The sequence below is a fragment of the Condylura cristata genome, unplaced genomic scaffold (genome assembly GCF_000260355.1).
Source record: "Condylura cristata isolate star-nosed mole 26May11 unplaced genomic scaffold, ConCri1.0 scaffold00009, whole genome shotgun sequence".
NCBI classification, from domain to species: domain Eukaryota; kingdom Metazoa; phylum Chordata; class Mammalia; order Eulipotyphla; family Talpidae; genus Condylura; species Condylura cristata.
The window spans coordinates 15,031,625-15,053,939 of NW_004567110.1; the positions used below are offsets into that span (position 1 = coordinate 15,031,625).

Sequence of the window (22,315 nt, forward strand, 5' to 3'; positions counted from 1 at the left end):
CCCGGGGGCCGGCCCCGCGAGCGCAGGAGTAAACACCGCCGGAGTCTTGGAGCCGCTGCAGAAGGGAATAAAGAGAGATGCAGGGATTTGTGAGGTTACGGCGCCCCAGCTGCAAGATGCACTAGCCGGCTGAACCCGGGGATCGGCTGACTTGTTGGAACCGAGTGCTCTCTGCACGGGAGTGTGGATGAGTTGAAGTTGCTTTCCCGGGGCTCGTTCTCCACGCTGCCGAGAGGAATCCGAGAGGCGAGGAAATCACTTCGGCTTGCCATTGATTGGGCATCAGGAGCTCTTTTCCCCCCTCTCTTTCTTTTCCTCCGTCTTGTTGCATGCAAGAAAATTACAGTCTGCTGGTCGCTCGCCCTGGGTGCGAAATATTCTGCCCCGCTCTCTCGCGTCCATTGTGCAACCCAAAGATGAAAGACCGAAGGGGAGAAAGTTAAAGAAATCGCCCACATGCGCTGGATCAGTCCACGGCTTGGGGAAAGGCATCCAGAGAAGGTGGGCGCGGAGAGTTTGAAGTCTTTACAGGCGGGAAGATGGCGGACTGGAGCTGAAAGTGTTGATTGGGAAACTTGGGTGATTCTTGTGTTTATTTACAATTCTCTTGACCCAGACAGGACACATGCAGGCCAAAAAACGCTATTTCATCCTGCTCTCAGCTGGCTCCTGTCTCGCCCTTTTGTTTTATTTCGGAGGCTTGCAGTTTAGGGCATCGAGGAGCCACAGCCGGAGAGAAGAGCACAGTGGTCGGAATGGCTTGCACCATCCGAGTCCGGATCATTTCTGGCCCCGCTTCCCGGACGCTCTGCGCCCCTTCGTTCCTTGGGATCAATTGGAAAACGAGGATTCCAACGTGCCCATGTCCCCCCGGCAGAAGCGAGACGCCAACTCGAGCATCTACAAAGGCAAGAAGTGCCGCATGGAGTCCTGCTTCGATTTCACCCTTTGCAAGAAAAACGGCTTCAAAGTCTACGTGTACCCGCAGCAAAAAGGGGAGAAAATTGCCGAAAGTTACCAAAACATTTTAGCGGCCATCGAAGGCTCCAGGTTCTACACCTCGGACCCCAGCCAGGCGTGCCTCTTTGTCCTGAGTCTGGATACTTTAGACAGAGACCAGTTGTCACCTCAGTATGTGCACAATTTGAGATCCAAAGTGCAGAGTCTTCACTTATGGAACAATGGTAGGAATCATTTAATTTTTAATTTATACTCTGGCACTTGGCCTGACTACACCGAGGACGTGGGCTTTGACATCGGCCAGGCGATGCTGGCCAAGGCCAGCGTCAGTACTGAAAACTTCCGATCCAACTTTGATGTCTCCATTCCCCTCTTTTCTAAGGATCATCCCAGGACAGGAGGGGAGAGGGGCTTTTTGAAGTTTAACACCATCCCTCCTCTCAGGAAGTACATGCTGGTCTTTAAGGGGAAGAGGTACCTGACAGGGATAGGGTCAGACACCAGGAATGCCTTATATCACGTCCATAACGGGGAGGACGTCCTGCTTCTCACCACCTGCAAGCATGGCAAAGACTGGCAAAAGCACAAGGATTCTCGCTGTGACAGAGACAACACGGAGTACGAGAAGTAAGTGGTTGGCCCATGGGCCTTTGCCCTCAGCCCAGGGCCCTGGCCTCCTTGGTCCAGGTGTGAGCTTGGGGCTGGGATGGTCCCTCAGGAGCCATCTGTCCTCTGGCTTCCTGTTCTGAGCCTGGTACTGAGCTCCCTGGGTCAGGAGCGCGTGGCGCTGAGGAGCTGGGGAGGAGAGTGAGCTCTCTGGCCAGTGGAAAAGCCTGGGGCACTTTCCTGAGCCAAGTAGGCGACAGTGTCTCCCTTTTTGCTTGGAAAACCTGGGTGATGTGTTTCCTGTGGACCGTGTGGGTTTGACCTGAGTTCAGAAACTGAGCTGCACCCGTGGGTGAAGGTGCGGGAGGGTGTTCGTGAGGGGATCTTGGGGCTGCAGAGATTCAGAATCCACCCAGAGTCTGGAGACCTTCCCCCCAAATTAATGCTTTATTTGCTTTTCTCACCAGCAGGGTTAACTGTTTTCCCTGCAATCTTCCTAACTCAAAATTGCCATCTTTCTGTGAGCCTTAAATTTATGTTAGCAGAAGTGTTTTAATTTTAGCTACTAAACTTTCTGTGTCTGTTCCCATGATATCTCCACGGCATTGACATTCATGAAGGAGGGCTGTAACTCTGTAAGGGCTGTAATCTTGCATGCATGCATGCATGCATGCATACATTCATTCATTCATTCATTCATTCATTCATTCATGTCTGTTTGTACATATCCTATCTGCTTCCTAGGAGATGCTACTTTAAAAACCTGGGCCTCTGCCCCACTGCTGTAAACTCCAGTTGCTAATTTAGATTTCCTTTTCTCTTTTGTCTTTATCTATTTGCATGTAAATCAGAGACTGTTACTCTTTGAATGGGTGAGGTGCCTCCTTACCCTCTGGAGGGAGGCAAGTTTTGTCCAGTTGCTAAGTAACTGAGCTGGCTACTTTGAAGCCCTTCTTTCTCTTCCTATTCCTTCCCAGTGACAGTAACACACACTGGATTGGGGGTCAAAACTAATGTCCATAGATCTGCATCCGTCTGAGATGGGAGAGTTAGTGGCTAGTGGTTGGGGTCAACACCCCTGACTCTCACTTGTGTGTGGCTGTGAAAGAGTTAGTGAGCTCTTACATATAGTGCATTTCCATGTTGCGCCAGTTAAAAACCAGAGCAGACTTGTGCTACCCGGGGAAGGAAGGGGAACCTCACAGCTGAGTACAAGAGGAACTGGCAGAGGTTGGCAGATTTTGCAATTGATTCATGAAATGCATAATGGGGTAAACACTTCGCAAACCTGATTGGAACAGGAAGGGGTCTGGTGGGAAAGCGGCCCCGAAATGAAAGGTTTGATTGTTGTCTGTGTATGTCCGCAGACACTCGGGCCTCTGTCGGAGTGATTGGTAGGGAAATTAAAGTCCTCATACTTGATCATAGATGGTGAAGGAGAAAGTAACACGCACATGCCCCAGCACCTCCTGGTCTTCAAGGGTAAAAAAACGTCCCAGAGCAGGGTCAATTATGAATTTATATTTTATTCTTCTGCAGGGACTGTCATGTGTGAATGTTGGATGCCGTTGCCATGGATTAAAATTTTCCCACAAAGAAACAAACTATGGTTAGGAATGAGCTGCTTTGTTTACACGGCATTTACACTGCCCTATTCCTGTGGGTGCTTGTAAGGAAAAAAATGCTTATAGCCTTTCAGGAATTTCTTTGTCTGGCTTATGGTGGAGTAACTGGAGATCAAGTGTAACCTTTCAGTGTCTTCTAAAGCAGTCTCACTGATTTTTTTTTTGTAGCAACACTGTGGGGGTCTTCATTCTCCTAAAGGACCTGGGGCTGATACCTGACCTTAGGAAATTTCAATTATACATTTGTTTGAGAAACATCCTCAAGTGAAAAAAAAAATCACGTCTTCTTCCCCAAATACATATTAAATTGCTGTGATCTCCACTGAAGCTTTTGCTAGAGATTGGCAGTGAAGGTATGAGGGGCTGGTTTCCTAGAAACTTTAATTTTTGCTAATTAAATTTAGCTAATTTTTGAGCTCTTTGTGATTGGGCCAAGAAATCTGACACCCACAGCCCTTGTTTTGGTTTATGTTTAAAGACCACAAGGGGTCAGGACCTCTGAGGAAGAGTGGCATTGAGTTAGGAAAGCAAGTTGCTCTTTCCGCGAAACAGAGGTTTCTTCAGCAGAGACACATCTGGGGCTTCTTCATGCTCCGCTTTTGCAGTCTTCTCAGCATTAACCTACTGAAAAGGACAGGAAGGTGCTGCGGAACGTTTATTAAATTCATTAGCTTGGTCTGTCTGGAGTTTTGACTCATTCTCTTGTTGGTTTATTCGAACTCTTCATCTTTGAGAAATGGTGCTTGCAGACATTCTGGCCTTTACTATTAACTTTGGAAAGCATGAAGATGAAGAATGAAGCTGGAAATGTGGGGAGGATACTCATGCAGAGCAAGCCACGGCTGTTGTGCCTGGAAGTCCAGCAACCACTGTGTTCCTTACGCTGAGTTTTCTGTAAGTTTGCCTTGTGGAGGTGAAATGCAAAACTCACAGCAAAGCCTCATCTCTCCTGAGCTTGAGAGGGGAAACTGCTACCAGAGGCAGGTCTCCAACTTGATTTCTCACACTGACTGTTGTGTGACTCAGATTCATCATCTGAAACATCAGTTTATCCTTTTTGTGGTGAGTTTTAGACTGCTTCAGGGTGTCCTAAGCATTCATTTGGTAATGGCTCGTAAAAACACAATCAGTTCATCTCCTTCCTTTCTTTATTGGCAGTTGTCTATGAAAAGACTTTCATTTCATTTGCTGCCACAAGCAAACACCATTTTAGTTTGGGACTTACGGGGTTTGAAAATGAGATAGAACATTTATGGGGCCTTGTATGTAGGCTAGATAAGAGTGTATCAACTAAAAAGTTGCGTTTAGCTAAATTTAGCCTTATGTGACAATAAAGGTCATTAGTGCTACGTGGTGGAGGACTTTCATCTCACTTGCACTTTTGAAAGTGAAAATCAGAAGGAATAAAAGAATGAAGGAAAACACCTTTCTCCAATAATGGAGCAATATTTTTGACTGAGACTTCCAGGAGTATATTAAAACATCCATTTTTATGACATCTATAATTAATTTTCCTTAGCTACATATAAATTAACAGATGTAGGTGACATTGACTAAAACTAGTGATGATTTGTAATGAGACTTTAAAGGAATTCTGTTTTACATCCTTTGAGCTCCTTGTGCAGTCTTGCAGAATCACTATATTTTGTGAACTTCATAGTTCAAATCCCTTCAAACAAAGGACATTATTGTGAAACTTTAAATTGGGCTTTCTGAACGAGAAGAAAGAAGGAAATGAGAGGTGATAACTGTCTTTGACCTGACCCTCAAGGAACAGCGGTGAATATTTTAAGCTACTCTTCTGGGGACACAATCTTTTATATCCTTTTTGAGCACCTTGTCCTGTGTTTGCTGAAGCTACACCTCACAGTCCTGGTACTTTTTTAAAGGTTTGAAAGCTAGGTGATCATTCACCTTCCAACACCCTTATTTTACAGACGGGAAACCAGAGGGATAGAATGTTTAAGTGATTTGCTTGCAGCCAGAAAGATGAGGTCTTGTAGATTTTCCTCCCTGAAATTCATGTTTAATTGTCCCTTTTTAATTACAGACACACTTGAAAGATCCCTAGATACAAGAGATCTTCATTGATGGTGTTTCTGATGGGATTTCTCTTGAAGTCCTTTGGGAAGCTGACAGAGATTTTAGACATACTTTAAAAACAAACAAGCAAACAAACCAAAACATATACATGGACAATTTGTCATATGAGACGAAGCTGAGCTAGCCAGGAACTTAAAATATAGTTTTAGGCATTATCATATAGTTTTAGGGATTGACACAGTCTCCACTAAGGACATTCTCAGACCTAAGAGCTTTTAGAGTAGTGGTGCATTTTGCTTTTCATTGTGAACTGAAGTTGGGGCCTCGGAGCTTTGCGTCTAAGGGTTTTAGGACATAGTCTGGGGATGAACTGATAAGTTGAATTTAGATGCACTTATAGGAAATAATGTACATGAGAGGTAAGTTAAAACAATTGTTATTCCCCATCATCCCAGACTGTTTTAACAGACACTGTGAGCAAGTTCATCTTCCAGCAGTGACTTTCAGGTGAACGTTTTCCTCTTCCAAAGAGAAAGGTGGAAATTGTGATTCTCAGGTTTCACATGTAAAATATTAACACCTTTCCCACCGGTGGGTCTATGAAATCAAGGCATTTCTAAAATAAATCACATAAGAACAGTTTAAGAATAAAGACGGGGTTACGCTAATGTCACACCAAAGGTCGTGCTTGTAGGGACTGGCCGAGGGCCCTTGCAAGGAACCTCTCGGGCCCCCTTACAGCAGTGTCAGCTAAAACCAGCTGTGGTGAGGTGGTATTTCTGAGGCTGCAGAACTGGCTGAATTGAGGTGAACAGCCCAGGTTTCTCACTCCCACTTCTCTGTGGTTCTCACTGAGGTCTGCTGTCGCCTCACTCTTCAGAGCAGCCCTGGACGAGCTTCGTGGGCTCTGTAGTCCAAACTTGTTCCCTATTCAGCCTGAATGGAGTAGCTTAGGTAGTTACTCTGGCCTTAACCCATCAGTTGTTTTTATTGCAAAGCGCTTTCTCCTTTGAATGATGAAAGAGGTGGGTTCCACCCCTACTTCTTGCAGACCCAAGAGGGTAAGGAAATCTGTCACTGGGTGTGAGTCAATGGTGCCATTGTAACCTGGGAGTTTGGATTCCAAAGTCCAGTCTCATTTTTCTACAAAATATCACTACCCCAAAGAGGCCAAGCTTTCCAACTGTGTACCTGTCAGTTAGTAGTGAGTTTAGAAGGATGCTGTGTCTGTGTATCAGATTTCTTTCTCTACTGCTTTTCTTTATAAACATGTATCCTAAGGAGAACATTTGGTAGAGAGACGATAAAGATTACTTGAGATTGTGACAATTAAGCATCGGATTTCTCGGTCTCTTCTATCCAAGGAGCATATGAATGTTGTCCAAGTAGATTTTGCTTTTAATTCCCCCCTCCAGCCTCTGCTAAGAAAAATGAGATAGCAATAGATGTGACCTTGGCCCTCACTGATCATGCCATTTGGAGCTTCCCCCTATAATAGTAAGTGAACTCTCAAAATGGAGCTTGGAGTGACTTTTGCCCCAATTAGGCTAGGTGACCCAATAGAAATGAGAGGCCCATTGGGAGATTCTGGGGCGGAGGGGTGAGGTGGAGGGTGGAAGCACTTCAAAGATTAAGAAAGTTATACAGACCTTTGTGGAAAATTGGGGAGACATAGAAGCTAGGACTACAGAAATAAATGTCTTCTCTAGTCCCCATGCAAAGCCCTCTCCACTGTAGGAGCTGAGCACGATTCAGCCTTGGCGTCGGCCTGTTATAACACACAGGTACGCCTTTGTGATTATATCACTCTGTCTCTGCTTATCCAAGAAACTTGTATAGGGATGTTAATTATGATTTAATGAATAGTCAGTAAATAATGGAGTCAAAACATTTTCCTTCAATGCCTCTGTTGTGCCAGGCACAGAGTTGTACATGTCAGAGGTGGACAAACCAACTCCTGGACTTTCTCATCCAGGCTGTTGGTTGTGTGGACATGAGGTCAGACTTTAAGTGGTTTTTGGGCTGTTTTTATTTTTTTTTAAGTGACAATGACCACTTTTATTTATTTTAAAGATTTATGCACACAAGAACTGGGGTACAGGCTGAGGTGGGAAGGGTGGAGGGGTGAGAGGATTCACCAGAGACAGAGTGGGGAGCAGAACAGTCAGATTGATTAAGTATACTGCTGCGGGGAGCAGTGGGTGAGATTAGAGAGGTCTGTTGTGCCATGTGGGTCACCTCGCTGGTGGGGCATTGAACTCCATGCTGCAGGGGCTGCCTACAGCTTCTTAGTGCTGCACTTTAACCCTTTGTGCCACCAGGGAGGGCCCCTGGGCTATTGCTTTTATTCTTCACATTATTGTTGTTGTATTCAATGCACTAGGAAAATCTTATTAAGATAGGAGTTTTAATGGCAGCGTGATTCCCCCATCTCATAGTTGTGTGTGAGCATATTATTTTCTCAGGGAGGTATTATCCGCTTCCATTTTTTTTTTTTTTCCATCATAGATACATCTGTGACGAATTTCACTGTACTGAGTATTTGTTTTCTCCTTGTCTCTCTCAGAAAACAACTGCAGAACTTGCTCTTCCCCACCCCCAACCCTATCCCAGTTGGAGGAATAGCAATTTTTAAGGTGAGGCCAGCACCCATTTAGAGAAGTAGCCATCTTTAAATGACTGCTTAGATAAACATTTGTAGGTGTTAATTGGTCCTGCAGGGGGTCTTTGAAGCTCCCACAGCCTTTCTTCCCTTTGAAGTTTTGTTTTTGCTGGAGCCAAAAACCTCCCTGTGTCTGCTTGGTGCAGGCAGCCTTCCCTGCATTTCAGAATCTCAGGCCTCCTGGGTAGGTCTTGTAGCTGCACCTGGTCTTCAAGGCTCTGGTTGCCAGTGTCTCTTCCATGGTTGATGTGGAGGTCTACTGGCGTGTCCTGGGCGGGTGGATTTACTCCAGGACGGGTATGGTCTGGGGTTGCCTACAAAAGAGCACTTGTCGAAATCATTAAAAAACCCAGACAGAGGGCCTCCCTGGTGATGCAGGGGGTTAAAGGGCAACACTGTGAGGCTATCCAGAGCCACTGCAGCCCAGGGAGGTGACACACATGGCACAGCAGACCTCTCTTGTCCCACCCCCTGCTCCCCTCAGCAGTGTATTTCAGTCCATCTTGCTGTTCTGCTCCCCACTCTGTCACTGGTGAATCCTCTCACCCCTGCACCTCTGGCCTATACCCTAGTTCTTGTATGCATAAATCTTAAATAAATCTTAAAAAAATATATAACATAAGAAACAAAACCTAGACCAAAAGCCAGGTTTTGTCTGGTGATGTTAGGGCTCTCTTAGCATCCTGTCTGCGTGGAACAGCCATTCCTCCTCCTCTGTGTCCCAGTTGAAGACAGCCTTTGACCCTGGAGCAGGAGAGTCATTGACCCACACTGATCCCTGAGCACCATTCCTCACCGCCCAGCCTCAGTTTCCACATCTAGAAATGGAGATCGAAACACTCAACCTCGTGGGCTTGTGAAGTGGTTCAGAAGAGGCGAATGTGTCTGCTCCTTGTGATTCTACCGTGCTCTGCAAGCTGGAATGATTACTAGAACCACCTTCCTTTTCCCAGTCAACTACAGAGGTTCTTAGCGTCGTGACTTGGCTCTTCCCAGCTAAGCCACAGATGTTACTCTGCCCATTTCTTCCTCCATCTCTTCACCCCCAGAAACTGGTAGGCACCCTGGAAGGCCAACCATTGTCTCTGTGAGCGGTGAAAAGCCTTCCCGGTGACCTTCAAGCTGGAACATGTAGGGCGCCTGGATAGAAGTGGGGCAGGTGGAGGGCGTCTCGGACAGCAAGGGCTTCCTTGACTCCAAGGACCCTGTGTGAGGGCTCTGAGCCTGCAGGTTATTCCTTTGCAACTGGCTTATCTGCTATAACTGGTGAGGGTGTCATTTGGAAGGACCCTGGCTTGAGAGGAGCTGAGGCCCTCCCTGGACTGGGTGAGCAGGCCAAGTTGCAAAGAATAGAAGAGCACTGAGGAGGCCTCCGTGGTAGCACAGGGGTCAAAGGCTCAGCATTATCAAGCTATCGCCAGCCATTGTGACCGTTCAATCTTCTGCCTGGGAGCTGACCCACATGGTGCAGCAGACCTCTTCTGCTCCCCTATCAGTGTGTTTCAGTCAGTCCACCTTTCTGCTCTCACCCTGTCTCTGGGGAGTCCTCTCACCCTCTTCTCCTTTGGCCTGCACTCCAGTTCTTATATGCATACATAAATAAAGGAAATCTTTAAAAAAAGAAAAGAAAAACAATCAGGCTATCTGAAGTCATGGGCTTTATTGGGAGGGTGACATGGAAGTGAAACTGACATGAATCGGCCGGCTCCAGTGAGTTCTCAGGACCCAGTACAATACCTCTCTACCCTGTCTGGCTCTTCATCTCTCCGGCCAGCACCTCGGTCCCTGTGTGCACCAACCGTTGGTCATACTTCCCTGAAGTCACTACTCCAGCCCCTGGAGCAGACTGACCTGATTGGCTTTACCAGGTAATCATTACCCTTGGGGACATAACTGTCTCTGTTAGGCCACATTTCGGGTATCGTGGTGAGCTCATTGGTTAAAACACAGCCTGTCACTTTGCAATTCTTGAGTTAATTGCTAGCTATCCATCTGCAAAGAACAGCCTACATTTGCTTCCTGGAATAGGGGATCGTGGTTAAAGGAAGTTGGCTATGACAGTCACTGCTGAAGCCATATCCTGTTGGCACTAACAGCTTGAACCCAGTTGAGAATGGTAAGAGCAATAATGACTACTATTTCATGCAAATATTCTGGGTGCCTGGTTGTGGGAAGTGTCTTCTTTAGTCTGTGTTCACTCTAGCAGGGAGATACTCATCTTCGAGGCAAACCTGAGTCAGAATCTGGAAGGGGGACTTCCAGACACTCTTTAGGAACCCTGGCACCCACTGCTTCTGCACAGTGACCGATGTAGGATTGCCCACTCACAACATCGTGATTGATTTAGAGAGTATCACTTGGGCTTCTCACCTAGAATTTATTGAAGCTAACTTTAAAGAGTCATTTCTAACCAGTTTGGTAATCTGGTTTCTCAGCCACAGTAGAAGAAAGAGAGGGATCTTTGCAGACAGATCCAGCAGAAGGGACAGCTGGCACCCACACACGGGGAAGCGGGCCAGGAGAGGCCCAATGGAGCACCCAGAAAAAGTCAGGCAGCACCGTGGTTTAAGGACGGCTGTCCAGTGCCCAGGACTGTGCCCACCGATGCTGCCAGGTACTCCCACTCCACTCCTGTCTCCCGCTAGTGGTTTTGGCAATGCTGGGTGAACGCCACACAGTGTGTCTGTGACCAGGGGCCTCCTGTGTGTGCTGCTTTGTGTAAGAAAGGGGAGGAGCAGGTGATATATTTTACACCTTTTACACCTTTTTTTTTAAGCGCCGATGGTTAAAAGTATTTTGGTGCTTTTCAGAATAGGCTCTTCACTTGAAAACTTGTCTACCAAGTGTAGCATCTCCCCCAAAGCTCCACATATATGGGGTCTCTGTGGAGTTAGCATTGCATTGCTGGTAGCCATTGCTACCTCAGGCTTCTGGGGTGCTAGGACAACCCCGTAATTTAAAGTTAATGAGAAATGAAAAGTTTCCTGGAATAGTGGTGTTAGCTCTTCTGTGTTCACTAGTGTCCAGAATGTTTGGACGGTGGGCCCAGGTAAAGGGGGTGGCCCTGGGCTGGGGTTGCCTTACCCCCCTAAGCTGCACCCTAGAAGGGTGGGCTTGGATCAGAGGTGCCTGTTAGGCCATGATGGGAGTGCATCTGGTCTGTGGTTTATTTAGGAGGTGCTTGGCAGGTATTCTGGGGTATGTGTTAGTGGTTTGTTTTGCTTTTGCCACATTCTTCAGGGTGCCCAGGATGGGGCCTGACAGGTGGAGCTATAAAATGGCCTTCACACTTGAGTACTTTCCACCGCCCTCACAGTCTCTGGAAGCCAGCACAGCACTGGCGATACAGCGTGACTGTGCCACCACCCTTGAACTTGCCTCCGAGGCTTCTCACAGCCCCTCCACACAGTTTAAGTTGGTCTTAGCCCACACGGCCTGCCTCTTCACCCCCAGCATACCCTTGGCCAAGCCATCCCCACCCCCCACCCCCTCAGGCCCTCTTCCTTAGTCCATACTCACTTCCTTCATGACTCAGACTGGGTAACGGTCTCCTGAAGGTGCTTTAATAGAGTAGCTGTGTTTTTATATTTCCTTATATATTGTTTCTCTCCTTCCCCAGGAAACTGTACAGGCCCCAAGGAGCAGATTTGTGTCGAGTTTTCAGTAATTGCTTAACATACTTATTGAGCAACTGCTGTGTACAGGTACAGGATTCAACAATAAACAGCCGGCATTTACTCTCTAGATGCTTGGAGTCTAGTGTGTGGAGCCTGCTGCCTTACTAACCATGGGTCTGCTGTAAGGTGCTAGGTATTCAGAGCAAAGTGGCTTTGGAAAGGGGTCAGGATTAGGGCAGTTGACCTGAGCGTGTGAAACTTCTGGAAATGGGTTCTGCCCCCTGGAATGGGCAGTTGTACTCTAGGAATGAAAATCCAGGTTCTTTAAAAGCCACCAGGTGCCCTTGGTAAATAGCCTGAGCTTTCAAGCTTCTGGTGAGTGCATATTGAGAGTGAGGGGGGAGGGCAGGCTTTGCATTGTTAGGTATGTGGGCAGGGGAAAGGCTCCTTGGGAAAGTGACATTGAGCTCCCCCTCAACATTGTGTCTTTAAGGAGTCCGGCACTGTACTGGGGACTCTGATTCTGATAAAGGAAAAAACAACAACAACACATTGAATTAATGGATGAAAACGATACGTCTTTTGTCCACAGTTACAGTGAATGGACTCTGTAGCTGTGTCTAGTTTTCACTCCAGACCTTTACAAGTTTATTCTTATCATTAGCTTGTTCACCCGGATTTTCTGTATGTTTTCAAATGGGGTGTTTCTTCCAATAGTTTTTTTCTTCTCTTTTTTGCATATTAGTATCAATGAAACCAAATTAAAATTAACCGAGGGTGTTTGGTGCATATTGTACATCTGAAGAATTTATTGTTACAGGAGAAATCACTACGGTTTATCATTTTGCTTATTCATTTATTTATTTTTAATGATTTATTTATTTATGCATACAGGAACTGGGGTACAGGCCAGAGGTGTGGGGGGTGAGAGGATTCACCAGAGACAGAATGGGAAGCAGAACAGGCAGATTGACTGAGATCCACTGATGAAGGGAGCAGAGGGTGAGATAAAAGAGGTCTGCGGTGCCATGTGGATCAGCCCCCTGGCCACGGATCGAACTTGTGCTGCAGTGGCCGGGGCTAGCTTCACAGTTCTGTGCTTTAATCCATTGTGCCACCGGGGAGGGCCCAACCATTTATTTTTTTTATTTAAAGATTGATTTATTTATGCATACAGAACTGGGGTACAGGCCAGAGTTGTAGGGGCAGTGAGAAGATTCACCAGAGACAGAGTGGGGAGCAGAACAGGCCAGTCCCACTGATGAAGTACACTGCTGAGGGGAGCAGTGGGCGGGTCAGGAGAGGTCTAGCATGCCATGTGGATCATCTCCAGGGTGGGGATTGAACTCACACTGAAGTGGCTTTAGCTTCTTAGTGCAGTAGATATGGGGAATTTTGTCCCCCATTTAATTATGATTTTTCTCCCAAATGGTTGGTTGAAAATAACTTTTGCCTTATATGTTTTAACTCAGGTTACATCCAAACTCTGTTAACTGATACTGAAGCATTGCCCCAGAGTATCTAGTCACAAAGTGCTTAATTGAGCTATGAGGCTTCTAATGAATGCATGTTGAGATTTATTATTTAATTAAAAAGCAGAGGGGAAAAAAGCAAAGGGAAGGTACACCATTGTTTCTCACTGGCCTCTACTTCCTGCTATGAGTATCTCCTGGCTCATTGATGTTAGCTTATGGAATCACAGGGATACCGCTTACAGGTATGCTAGGTTTGTAGATAATGGAGGATGTATGATTATCACAATGACCTGACTTATGCCCTAAAAATTGATTGAGACTTGGTGGCAATCATGTGCCAATTGATTAAGTATGAATTATGTTTTTACAAGGCTTGGCAAGGTCATTTTCCAAAATGATTTCTAGATCTGAATATCTGAGCCAATCAGAAAATCTAATCATAGGGAATCGGATACTGAAATGCTTTGGCTTTGCTGAGAGGCAGAGAGTAAATTTTTCTTGAAAACACTATTTCTTATATGCTACATGTTCCTTTAAAATTCACACTGCATTAAAAAAGCTACCTTTAAGCGACACCTTTTATGATAACTGCATTTTTAAGTATTCAAGTGCAATGTTGCAAACCTGTAAATGTAGGGCAGTCAGACTCTTATTGATTCAGAGTGGAAATGTGTAATATTTTCTGTGTTTAGATGGTAGAATTATATTGCCTGTTTCTAAAAAATTGAACAGTATTTTATGTTCAGGTAAAATTCAAGTACCTCAGTGTTTAGTACAGTTCAATGACAGAATAGCATTTTACTACACTTATGTTAGCCATATTTAAGGAATAAGCTAAGAGGGTAAAAGAGGTAAAAAAAGTAAAATATTAAAATAAATATTTTTATTGATATATCATTGACATTTACCATTGTATTGGTTTCAGCGTGTACAGCTTAGTGGTTTGTATACATTGCAAAATGATCACCAGTGAGTTGAGTTAATCCCTGCAGTATTGTGACTGACAAGAAATATTTTGACCAACCTTGAAAATGAACAATGCAGTATTATTAGAGACACATACTGTCTGTTTCAGTCTCAGGACTTTTATAACTAGTCTTATTTATTATTGGACGGTATTTTATAACTTTCACTCATTTCACCCACTCTACCCCATTTCAGGGATTACTGTTCTGTTCTCTTTATCTACATGTTTGGTTTATTTTAGATTCCACATATAACAGACATCAGGCAGCCTTTGACTTTCTTTCTCTGAATTTACTTGTATAAAGTCCTTAGGACCCATCTATATTGCTGCAAATGGCAGGGTTTTGTTTTCTTTTTAAAAAGATTTATTTGCTTATGCATACAGAACTGGGGTAAAGGCCAGAGGTGCAGGGGTGGTGAGAGGATTCACCAGAGACAGAGTAGGAGCAGAGTAAGCAGATTGACAAGGGGAGCAGTGGGCAAGACAGACAAGAGAGGTCGGCTGCGCCATGTAGGTCACCTCCCGGACAGGGGCTCAAACTCACATTGAAGTAGCTGCGGCTAGTTTGCAGCACTGTGTCCTGACCCTTTGTGCCACCAGGGAGGGCCAGTACTTTGTTTTCTAAGGCTGAATAATACTTCCCTGTGTGTGTATACACATGCATGTTCTTTATTCACTCATCAGTTGATAGACACTTAGGTTGTCCCCATGTCTATTATTTACTGTAACACTGTCAGAATTATTCTTACATTTCTATAAAAGTATACCAAGAAGCGCCCTCCCTGGTGGCAAAACGGGTTCAAGCACAGCACTAAGAAGCTAAAGCCACTTCACCATGAATTCGGTCCCCGCCCCTGGAGGTGACCCACATTGTGCGGCAGACCTCTCTTGACCCGCCCACTGCTCCCCTCCCGAAATTCAATCTGCCTGTTCTGCTCCCTGCTCTGTCTCTGGTGAATCCTGCACCTCTGGCCCGTATCCCAGCTCTGTATGCATAAATAAATAAATATATCTTTTAAAAAAAAAAAAGTACACCAAGAAACCAGCAGCCTTAAATGCAGAGCATGTTGCTGACTGAGCCTCCTGGTGCCTCAGTTTCCCTCATGTGCTCTTCCAGCACAGAGACCTGGGAGCACTTCCTGATTTGGAGCTCTTGGGTTTGTAATTCTAAGTGTCTGTATCTCTCGTAACCACGTCCAAGGAGGGGACATGGCATTCCACCATGTTGTCATAATTCCCGATAGTTTTGCCTCAAGGGAAGAGCATTAAGATCATGGGAGTGACCTTCCAGATCTAGTGTCACTCTCTACGGAAATAGAAATCCAGAGAAGTCGGGCAGCTTGCCCAAGGTTGTGGGGCTGGTTGTGACAGAATTGGGGAAGGAACACACATCCCTTATCTTCTAGCCAAGTATGGCCTGGAGTTCATGCTCATGGGCTGTGGAGCTGGGTGGCTTGAGTTCAGAGGTGGCTGTGTCCCTGCGCATCTTGCGTGACTTTTCGTTTCGTCACTTCAAAATAGAGATGAGAATGACTTCTACTTCATAGGGCTGTTTCTGAGGAGTAAATGAGGAACAGTACATGTCCTATGCTTAGAATGGTGCTCGGTGCATCCTAAGCGTACTCAGTAAGTGATCACTGTTAGTGGCATTAATCCCCTCTTCCATTAAACCACACGAGACTCGTATAATTTCAGACTTACCATTTGTGTGTATTTGTCATTGTTTTCATTTCATTTTTTTCATTTGACCTGTCTGTTTACAGCTCATTATAATTGTACTGTGCAATGTGATACAGTAGCTTGCCAGGCATATAGAAGCTGCTGGTGGTTTGGCCAATGCCCAGAATCCCAACCACCTGTTGTGACTTTTGCCAAATACAATAGATTTTCATTTCCCGGAAGTTGTTCAACCAAGAGTCCCAATCATTGATAGGACTTTATGCCTTTAAGAAATTTTTTTTCTCCTTTTACAAAAATATCATGTTTCCTGCTACTGCTGGGAGGCAGAGCCTCACCTGGGTCTTCTTGGGCCTGCCTCTTGAAAAAGCATTAAAACCATGGTTGGTGTGCCAGGGGGATCACTTGGCATGGCTTTCTTTTTTGTGAGGGTGAAATTAGGCGAGGTGGGTCCCAGTTCTCAGAAGTGTTTCTGCGTCTTAAATTAAAGCCCCCAAAACTCTCCTTGGTAAACTTATAAGAGCAGTCTTGCGTGGACTTTCAGAGGAGAGGACGTTGTAACCTATTTTGAAGATCTGGGTGATTTAGACACATTGCAGGAATTGATGTAGCTACAAAATGAACACACACACTCTGTGAGACAGCTTTTTTATAATACCACCTGGTCACCAAGCCCAGATGTTCTCTGATTCCTACTGGGTTCCACATCATAGTATGCTGCGCTGTGATTGGAATATTCTCTGGGTCTGAACCTTCCCCTTGAACCATAGCCTAACAAGATTACATCGGTGCCAGAAATCACAGGGTCATATTATGTTCCTGAACATCAGCTTTTGGAATAGGCACTAAAGTGACTGGTTTACTTCATGTAAGTGAGAATTTCCTGCCCTAATGTCAAGTTTGATACTCCTTGATTCCAGATGAGACATGAGTAAGTGTTTTATATGCAGTGGAGATTATAGACCTGTGTTTGTGTGTTTGTATATGAAATAATTATTCAAATCCTTTTTTTTGGTGGGAAGGAGAATGTTTCTGGATGAGGTGCTGGAGTTTATTTTCTGCCTAGAATCAAGGTTCTGTTTTTAAAAGTGCTACTTTTTTTAAAAAAAAATAAATAATAGTTTATTTTTACATCATTTTGTGCCTTTTCCCATCTCAATTGTAATCCCCATGGGCTTCCCATCACCAAATCACCCTGTTCCATCACCAAAGTCCAGTGCATTTCCCTCCCCCCACTGTTTTTGACCCCATTCCCCACTCCACCCTTTAAAATGCCTCTGGTATATAGCTATTCATTATTATTGTTATTAAAAGTACTACTTTGTTTTGGTCATGCTCCCCTTGTTGCAAAATCTTCTTAATTTCCTCCACAATATAAAAATTGTCATCTTTTCTTCCAGAGAGCTGACTTGTAGATTCAGGTAGCAGTGAGCTAAAAATACTGTATCGTATTTCCAATTAACTCATTTAATTAGATGAGGTAAATTAATTGGATTTTTGGACATGTCTCTGAAAGACTAAAATATTGGCACCTGGGATGCCCAGGGCTGGTTACTTGGGGCTTTCTTGGTTTGTTTCTATTCAGGACGTGGTATAAGACCTATCATTTGAAGACTGTCATTTTAGTTCCCCTTGGGGGTATAAAAATGGTCTAGTGATTTTTCAAATAGCAGAGCATAAATCAGCCCGCCATCGGGCTGCCCTCCACTCCAGGACATTCCCTGTTATCACCAGCCTCGTAGTTAGAAGCCCCGGCCAAGCGTCTCTGTCCACAGAGGCCAGTAAGACGACAGGCCAAGGGCTTGTTTCTAACGTGTACAAAGACTCAGAAATTTTCCTCTCCGCCTGTTTCACACCCTGTGTAATTTTAGGGGTCTGGGCTTACAAGCTTTGTGGTTCTTTATTATATTGGTCATTCAGGATCGGGGTACAATCTGGAATTTCAACCGGGAGCAGTTTTCACCTTCGGGTCATTGGACCTTGCACTGTAATTATGTAGTTTTCTTTCTCTCTAGGTTTATTTACTCGTGGGTGCACATCTGGTTTCCTCTGTATCCCTCAGTTTAGCCTCCAGCCCACATCTCAAGACTTGTGTATTTGTTTTGAATGTCTTTCCCCAACTCTTAGACCAGCTTGAGCATTTTATACATCTTCAAGAAGTGCTGGTCCAGTGTCTATCTTTTGATCATCGTGCCCTGTTAGTGGAAATATACTTTAGAAATGTTACTGTGCTTCTGTAAATTACCCAAAGGGGATGTTGCATAGTAAAATATGTTTAGAATTCCTCAACCGCCCTACCACACATACCTTGAGGTTCAACATATAGGTATGAAGTGAACAATTGACCATAATCAGAGAATGCTTTGATATCATTTGAGCCTTTCATTGTCCTTTTGGCCACAAGGAGGTTTCCGGTCATCATTTGTTAATATCCCTAACATCTGCTTTATAGAACTTAAACTGCACTGTGTTGTTCTTGGTCTATTGCTTTCATGCTTGCTTCCTTTGACAGAGTAGAAACACTGAGAATTGTGGTGGATAATAGAAGAAGCACTTGGCTCTTTCCTTCTGAGAAGGGACTGACTGTACATACCCTGGGGGCAGAAGCTCAGGCTCTTCTGTCTTCTGATGAGTGGGGCACCAGCGTGTCATGCTTAACCAGCCACTCTGGTGCAGTCAGCTGTCCAGGACCCTCTGCCTGTAGCCTGAATCTTATGCTTGAGGCACAGGTATGCAGTTCTGTGGCCTCACCAAGGGGCGTGGCCTCACCCCGGGGCGTGGCCTCACCCCGGGGCGTGGCCTCACCCGGGGGCGTGGCCTCACCCGGGGGCGTGGCACCATCCGGGGGCGTGGCACCATCCAGTTTTATATACAACTTTTAGCTAGAGCCAACCAAGAGTTGCAGCATAAACCACAATTTGGTGAATATTTTGAAAAATATTTTAGGAGAATCTAGGTTGCTGAAGTAATACTTGAACAGTGTTCAAATTTCAAACATTACGGAAAGTGAAAGTTACTTGTCATATACACCCCATTCATTCTCTTTCTTAGTTGAGTGTATTCATCTGCCCCCCCCCAGGCAAATAGCATATTTATATTTTTTGAAGAGAGGAGTGCTATAAATATATGTCCTCATTTGTAATTTCTTTTTTAAAAAATCAGTTAATCATGTATCTAATATCATTCTATGTCTGGACATATTGATAGATCCCCGTTATTTTAATGGCTTTTTATACCCTTTGCTTAGATTGTAATAGATTGAAAAGTGAGGCATTTCACCCTTGAGCCACCTTCCTTATACTCACCCCGGATTCTTGATCGGAGATGAAGAGTATTCTGAGATTACTTTGACAGATTTTTTTTTTTGAAGTGTGATCGTTTAAATTGCTTTATTTTCTTAAGTTGCTCCCCCCATTTAAACATCTGCTTTAAAGTCTTAAAAAGCTTTAGGACTTTAACTGCATTTTTAAATACAAAAATAAAATAGTTTATCTTTTAATTTATCCAAAAGATCAAAGTCCATTAACCTAAAAGACTATCACTCACATGTAGAGGAATGAATGAAACTTCCCCTGAATCAGGACCACTCTGAGCTGCAGATAGCTGGGGTGTGACCCTGAATGGCGTGTGCCAGGGATTGTTGATTGTTGAGAGTGGCGAGCTGCTTGCATGGTCTGTTTACAGGCTGTCTCGCGTTATTTCACACAATGCCTTCAAATGCCTTTTTATTTTCTCTCTTGGCACCAGTGAGTACAAATCATAACTGGCCAGATGATATCAAAGTGTAGGACCTGAGTGGAACGTGGGTGTTACTATGATTTGATCAAAAGCAAACAAGAAAACAAAGCAAAGGAATAAAAGAAGAGGAAGGATACCACATTTTCCTCTTTGCAGGGCTGAAATGCTGTGTGCTGAATTTTCACTTTCTGATTAGAACTGACAGTTGCACAGATAGAGTCATTTCTTTGGGGTCAGGAAGAAGTGTACAATTTCAGTTTGATTGTACTTTTCTCTGCACATCCCCCCCCCCCCTTTTTAAAGCTTGGCTGTGTTAATCAAATAGTAGCGTCTTTGTGACATATCTTTCTGTGGTAAGTGTTTGCAGATTGAGTCTGAACTCTGCCAGAACTCACTTTACATTTTTTTGATGTAGCAGAAATGAACCTTTTTTATTCCCATCTCAACAGCTTGACCCAAGTGGGTCAGAATGGACTGGCCTGATTTCATAAAAGAGGACTAATGCAGGGTCTGGTTTAATGCAGTTGCCATTAAAACCTGCTGACATTATTTTTTTTTCGCAAGGCGGGTTTTGTATTTCCATGAACATTGGCTTTAATTTCCCCCAAATGAGTCTGTGGATGACCTTTTTCAAGTAACTCATGACGATTTCAGCTCCCAAGTGATAAGTCTGGGAATGTTCCCGCTCAGCTCAGCTGGGAGAAGAAGGGATATTCCGCACTTGCATTTGCTTGCTACCTGCTGGCTTCAAACAGTATTAATTTTTATGTGCTCGTTGTGCATTGTGTTTAATTAAAAGCAGTTCTGTTCGCAGAGGTACTTGTAGAATTTTTTTCCCCCCTGAAATGAATAAAACAAATAGGCATCTGGTATTTGTTTTGTATAAAACAATCCCCATAAAATGAAGAGTAATAAAACATAATTATCTGTAAAGGCTTGTTTTATAAGCCTGAGAATGGGCTTGTTTCTACCAGATTTTTAAATTCTGCTCATACAATAAAGAATCTCTTTGTGCATTAATGCCGAACAATAGTAACAACACAAGTTTCCCAATTACACACACGAATTCTACTTAACTTTTATTAAACAGGCCTTTCCCTGCTTTTCACCTTACATGATACAACTTTTTATCATAATTCTTCTAGGTAAATAACACGTGAGGTTGAAGGAAAATATTTCCTGTTCTACATTCAGTTCAATCCAAACTTTTATTATAATCTCCCCTGTAAGTCAAGAAACAGCTTTGAAAGTATGGGGACCCTTGTGGTGGGTAAAGCATGGGGATGGACATTCAGTTCCCCTGAATCACATATGGTGCTGTAAACTCAAAACTGAATGAATGAATGAATGAATGAGACAGTTTCATAATTAGTTGTTGATTTTTGAAAGTAGTGAAGTAGTACAGAGACCACTTTGTGGATACTGAAGGCTCCTTTCGGGTTAGAATACATCAAACTTTTTTTTTTCCCCTAATGATTTATTTATTTATTTATTGTACTCCTCTGAAGTACAGGCCAGAGGTACAGGGCAGTGAGAGGATTCACCAGAGACAAAGTGGGGAGCAGAACAGGCCGACTGACGAAGTACACTGCTGAGGGGTGCAGCGGGCGGGTCAGGAGAGGTCTGCCGTGCCATATGGATCACCTCTGGGGCTGGGATCGAGCTCATGCTGTAATGGCTTTAGCATTTTAGTGCTGTGCTTTAATCCGCTGCACCAGCAGGGAGGGCCCAGTTTATGTCAAACTTTTATGAGGTTTGTAGACCTTCTGATCCTTGGTTAAAGAGCCCTGTCCATTTCTGATAATTATTTTGAGAACTGTGTTTAATCTACAGTTTAAAGCTACAGTTTTAGCTTTAGTATATGAATATCTGATAAAAGAAATTTGCTCAGTGGTTTTGTAGCATTGGATTTAATTTCAGGGTTGGGCTCCTTTCTAGGCATGGAGAAATACTCATTGGAGAAAAAAATTCAGAATGTGAGAAGTGTAAAAATGATTAATTTGGAGGTAGATTTGCTGTCAGGTTGGATGGCTGTGCCTCCCTCCCTGGGGGCTCCTGTTCCCAAGACCGTTTTTATTGTTTCTATCCAGTGCCTGGCACGAGCCTTGAAGTGGCGAATTCATCCTCAGAGATTGTGTGTCCACTGCTGCAAGAATAAAAGAAGCAGTAACAAAATCACGCAGTGGAGTATTTCACCATGACAGTTTTATGTGGTTGTATGATGTTGCAGAGTCTTGTATGTGATATCGACCCTTCTCTTTTGAATCAAAGCACAGGGTTTTACAGGAGAAGAGAGGCTTCAGAAATAACTGAGCCCAACAAAATTAAACCTCTAAGGAGTGATTCCATCCTGCCTACTATTAAACTAATTGCTTACAGGAAGTAAAAGTATATGTAACTACTATTAATATTCAGTCTGATGATCATTTCTAATTTTAGATTGCTAACCTTTTTTTTTAATATTATCTTTTTGCATTGAAATAATACTGAAACATTCATATTATGAATGCAAGTTCAATAAAATAGACATAGATACTTGGTTTCTCCCTTCACGTTGTCATCTATTGGAAATGAATAGCTGAAAATAAGCATCAGTTTCTCATCCAAAGAGAGGTTGAATACTCCAATTCTAGGTAGGCAGTCACTTTGCTGTGCTTATTCGAAATACCATTTTTGAACATACTTGGCAACTTAAAGTACCCAATTAAAAAGCTCTGTAGAAAGAGGAAGTCTGCAATGTGCAATTAGCCCTCAGGACTTAGAGCATTTCCTTTATGTGTGGAAGGCCATAATATGAAATCACTGGACACAATAGCTTTATGCCAGGTGCTCAGAATAGAAGGCATTTTCAGGATGGATTATTTCTATACTCTTGCACTTAAAATGGTTTACCTAAAGGGGCTCCCAACCCCATAAAAATACTGGCAGTGTGAGAATTCTACTTA

At 44.0% G+C, this 22,315-nt stretch overlaps 1 protein-coding gene across 1 annotated transcript in view; it reads left to right on the forward strand.

Annotated features, from left to right (window-relative positions):
• Positions 1-6: 6 nt before the first annotated feature.
• EXT1 (exostosin glycosyltransferase 1) overlaps positions 7-22,315 on the forward strand; it is a 262,470-nt gene continuing 240,161 nt past the window's right edge. The window contains exon 1 of the mRNA XM_004679623.2: positions 7-1,587. Coding sequence (XP_004679680.1) covers positions 626-1,587 — 962 coding nt within the window. The 5' untranslated portion in view covers positions 7-625. The remainder of the gene's footprint in view (positions 1,588-22,315) is intronic.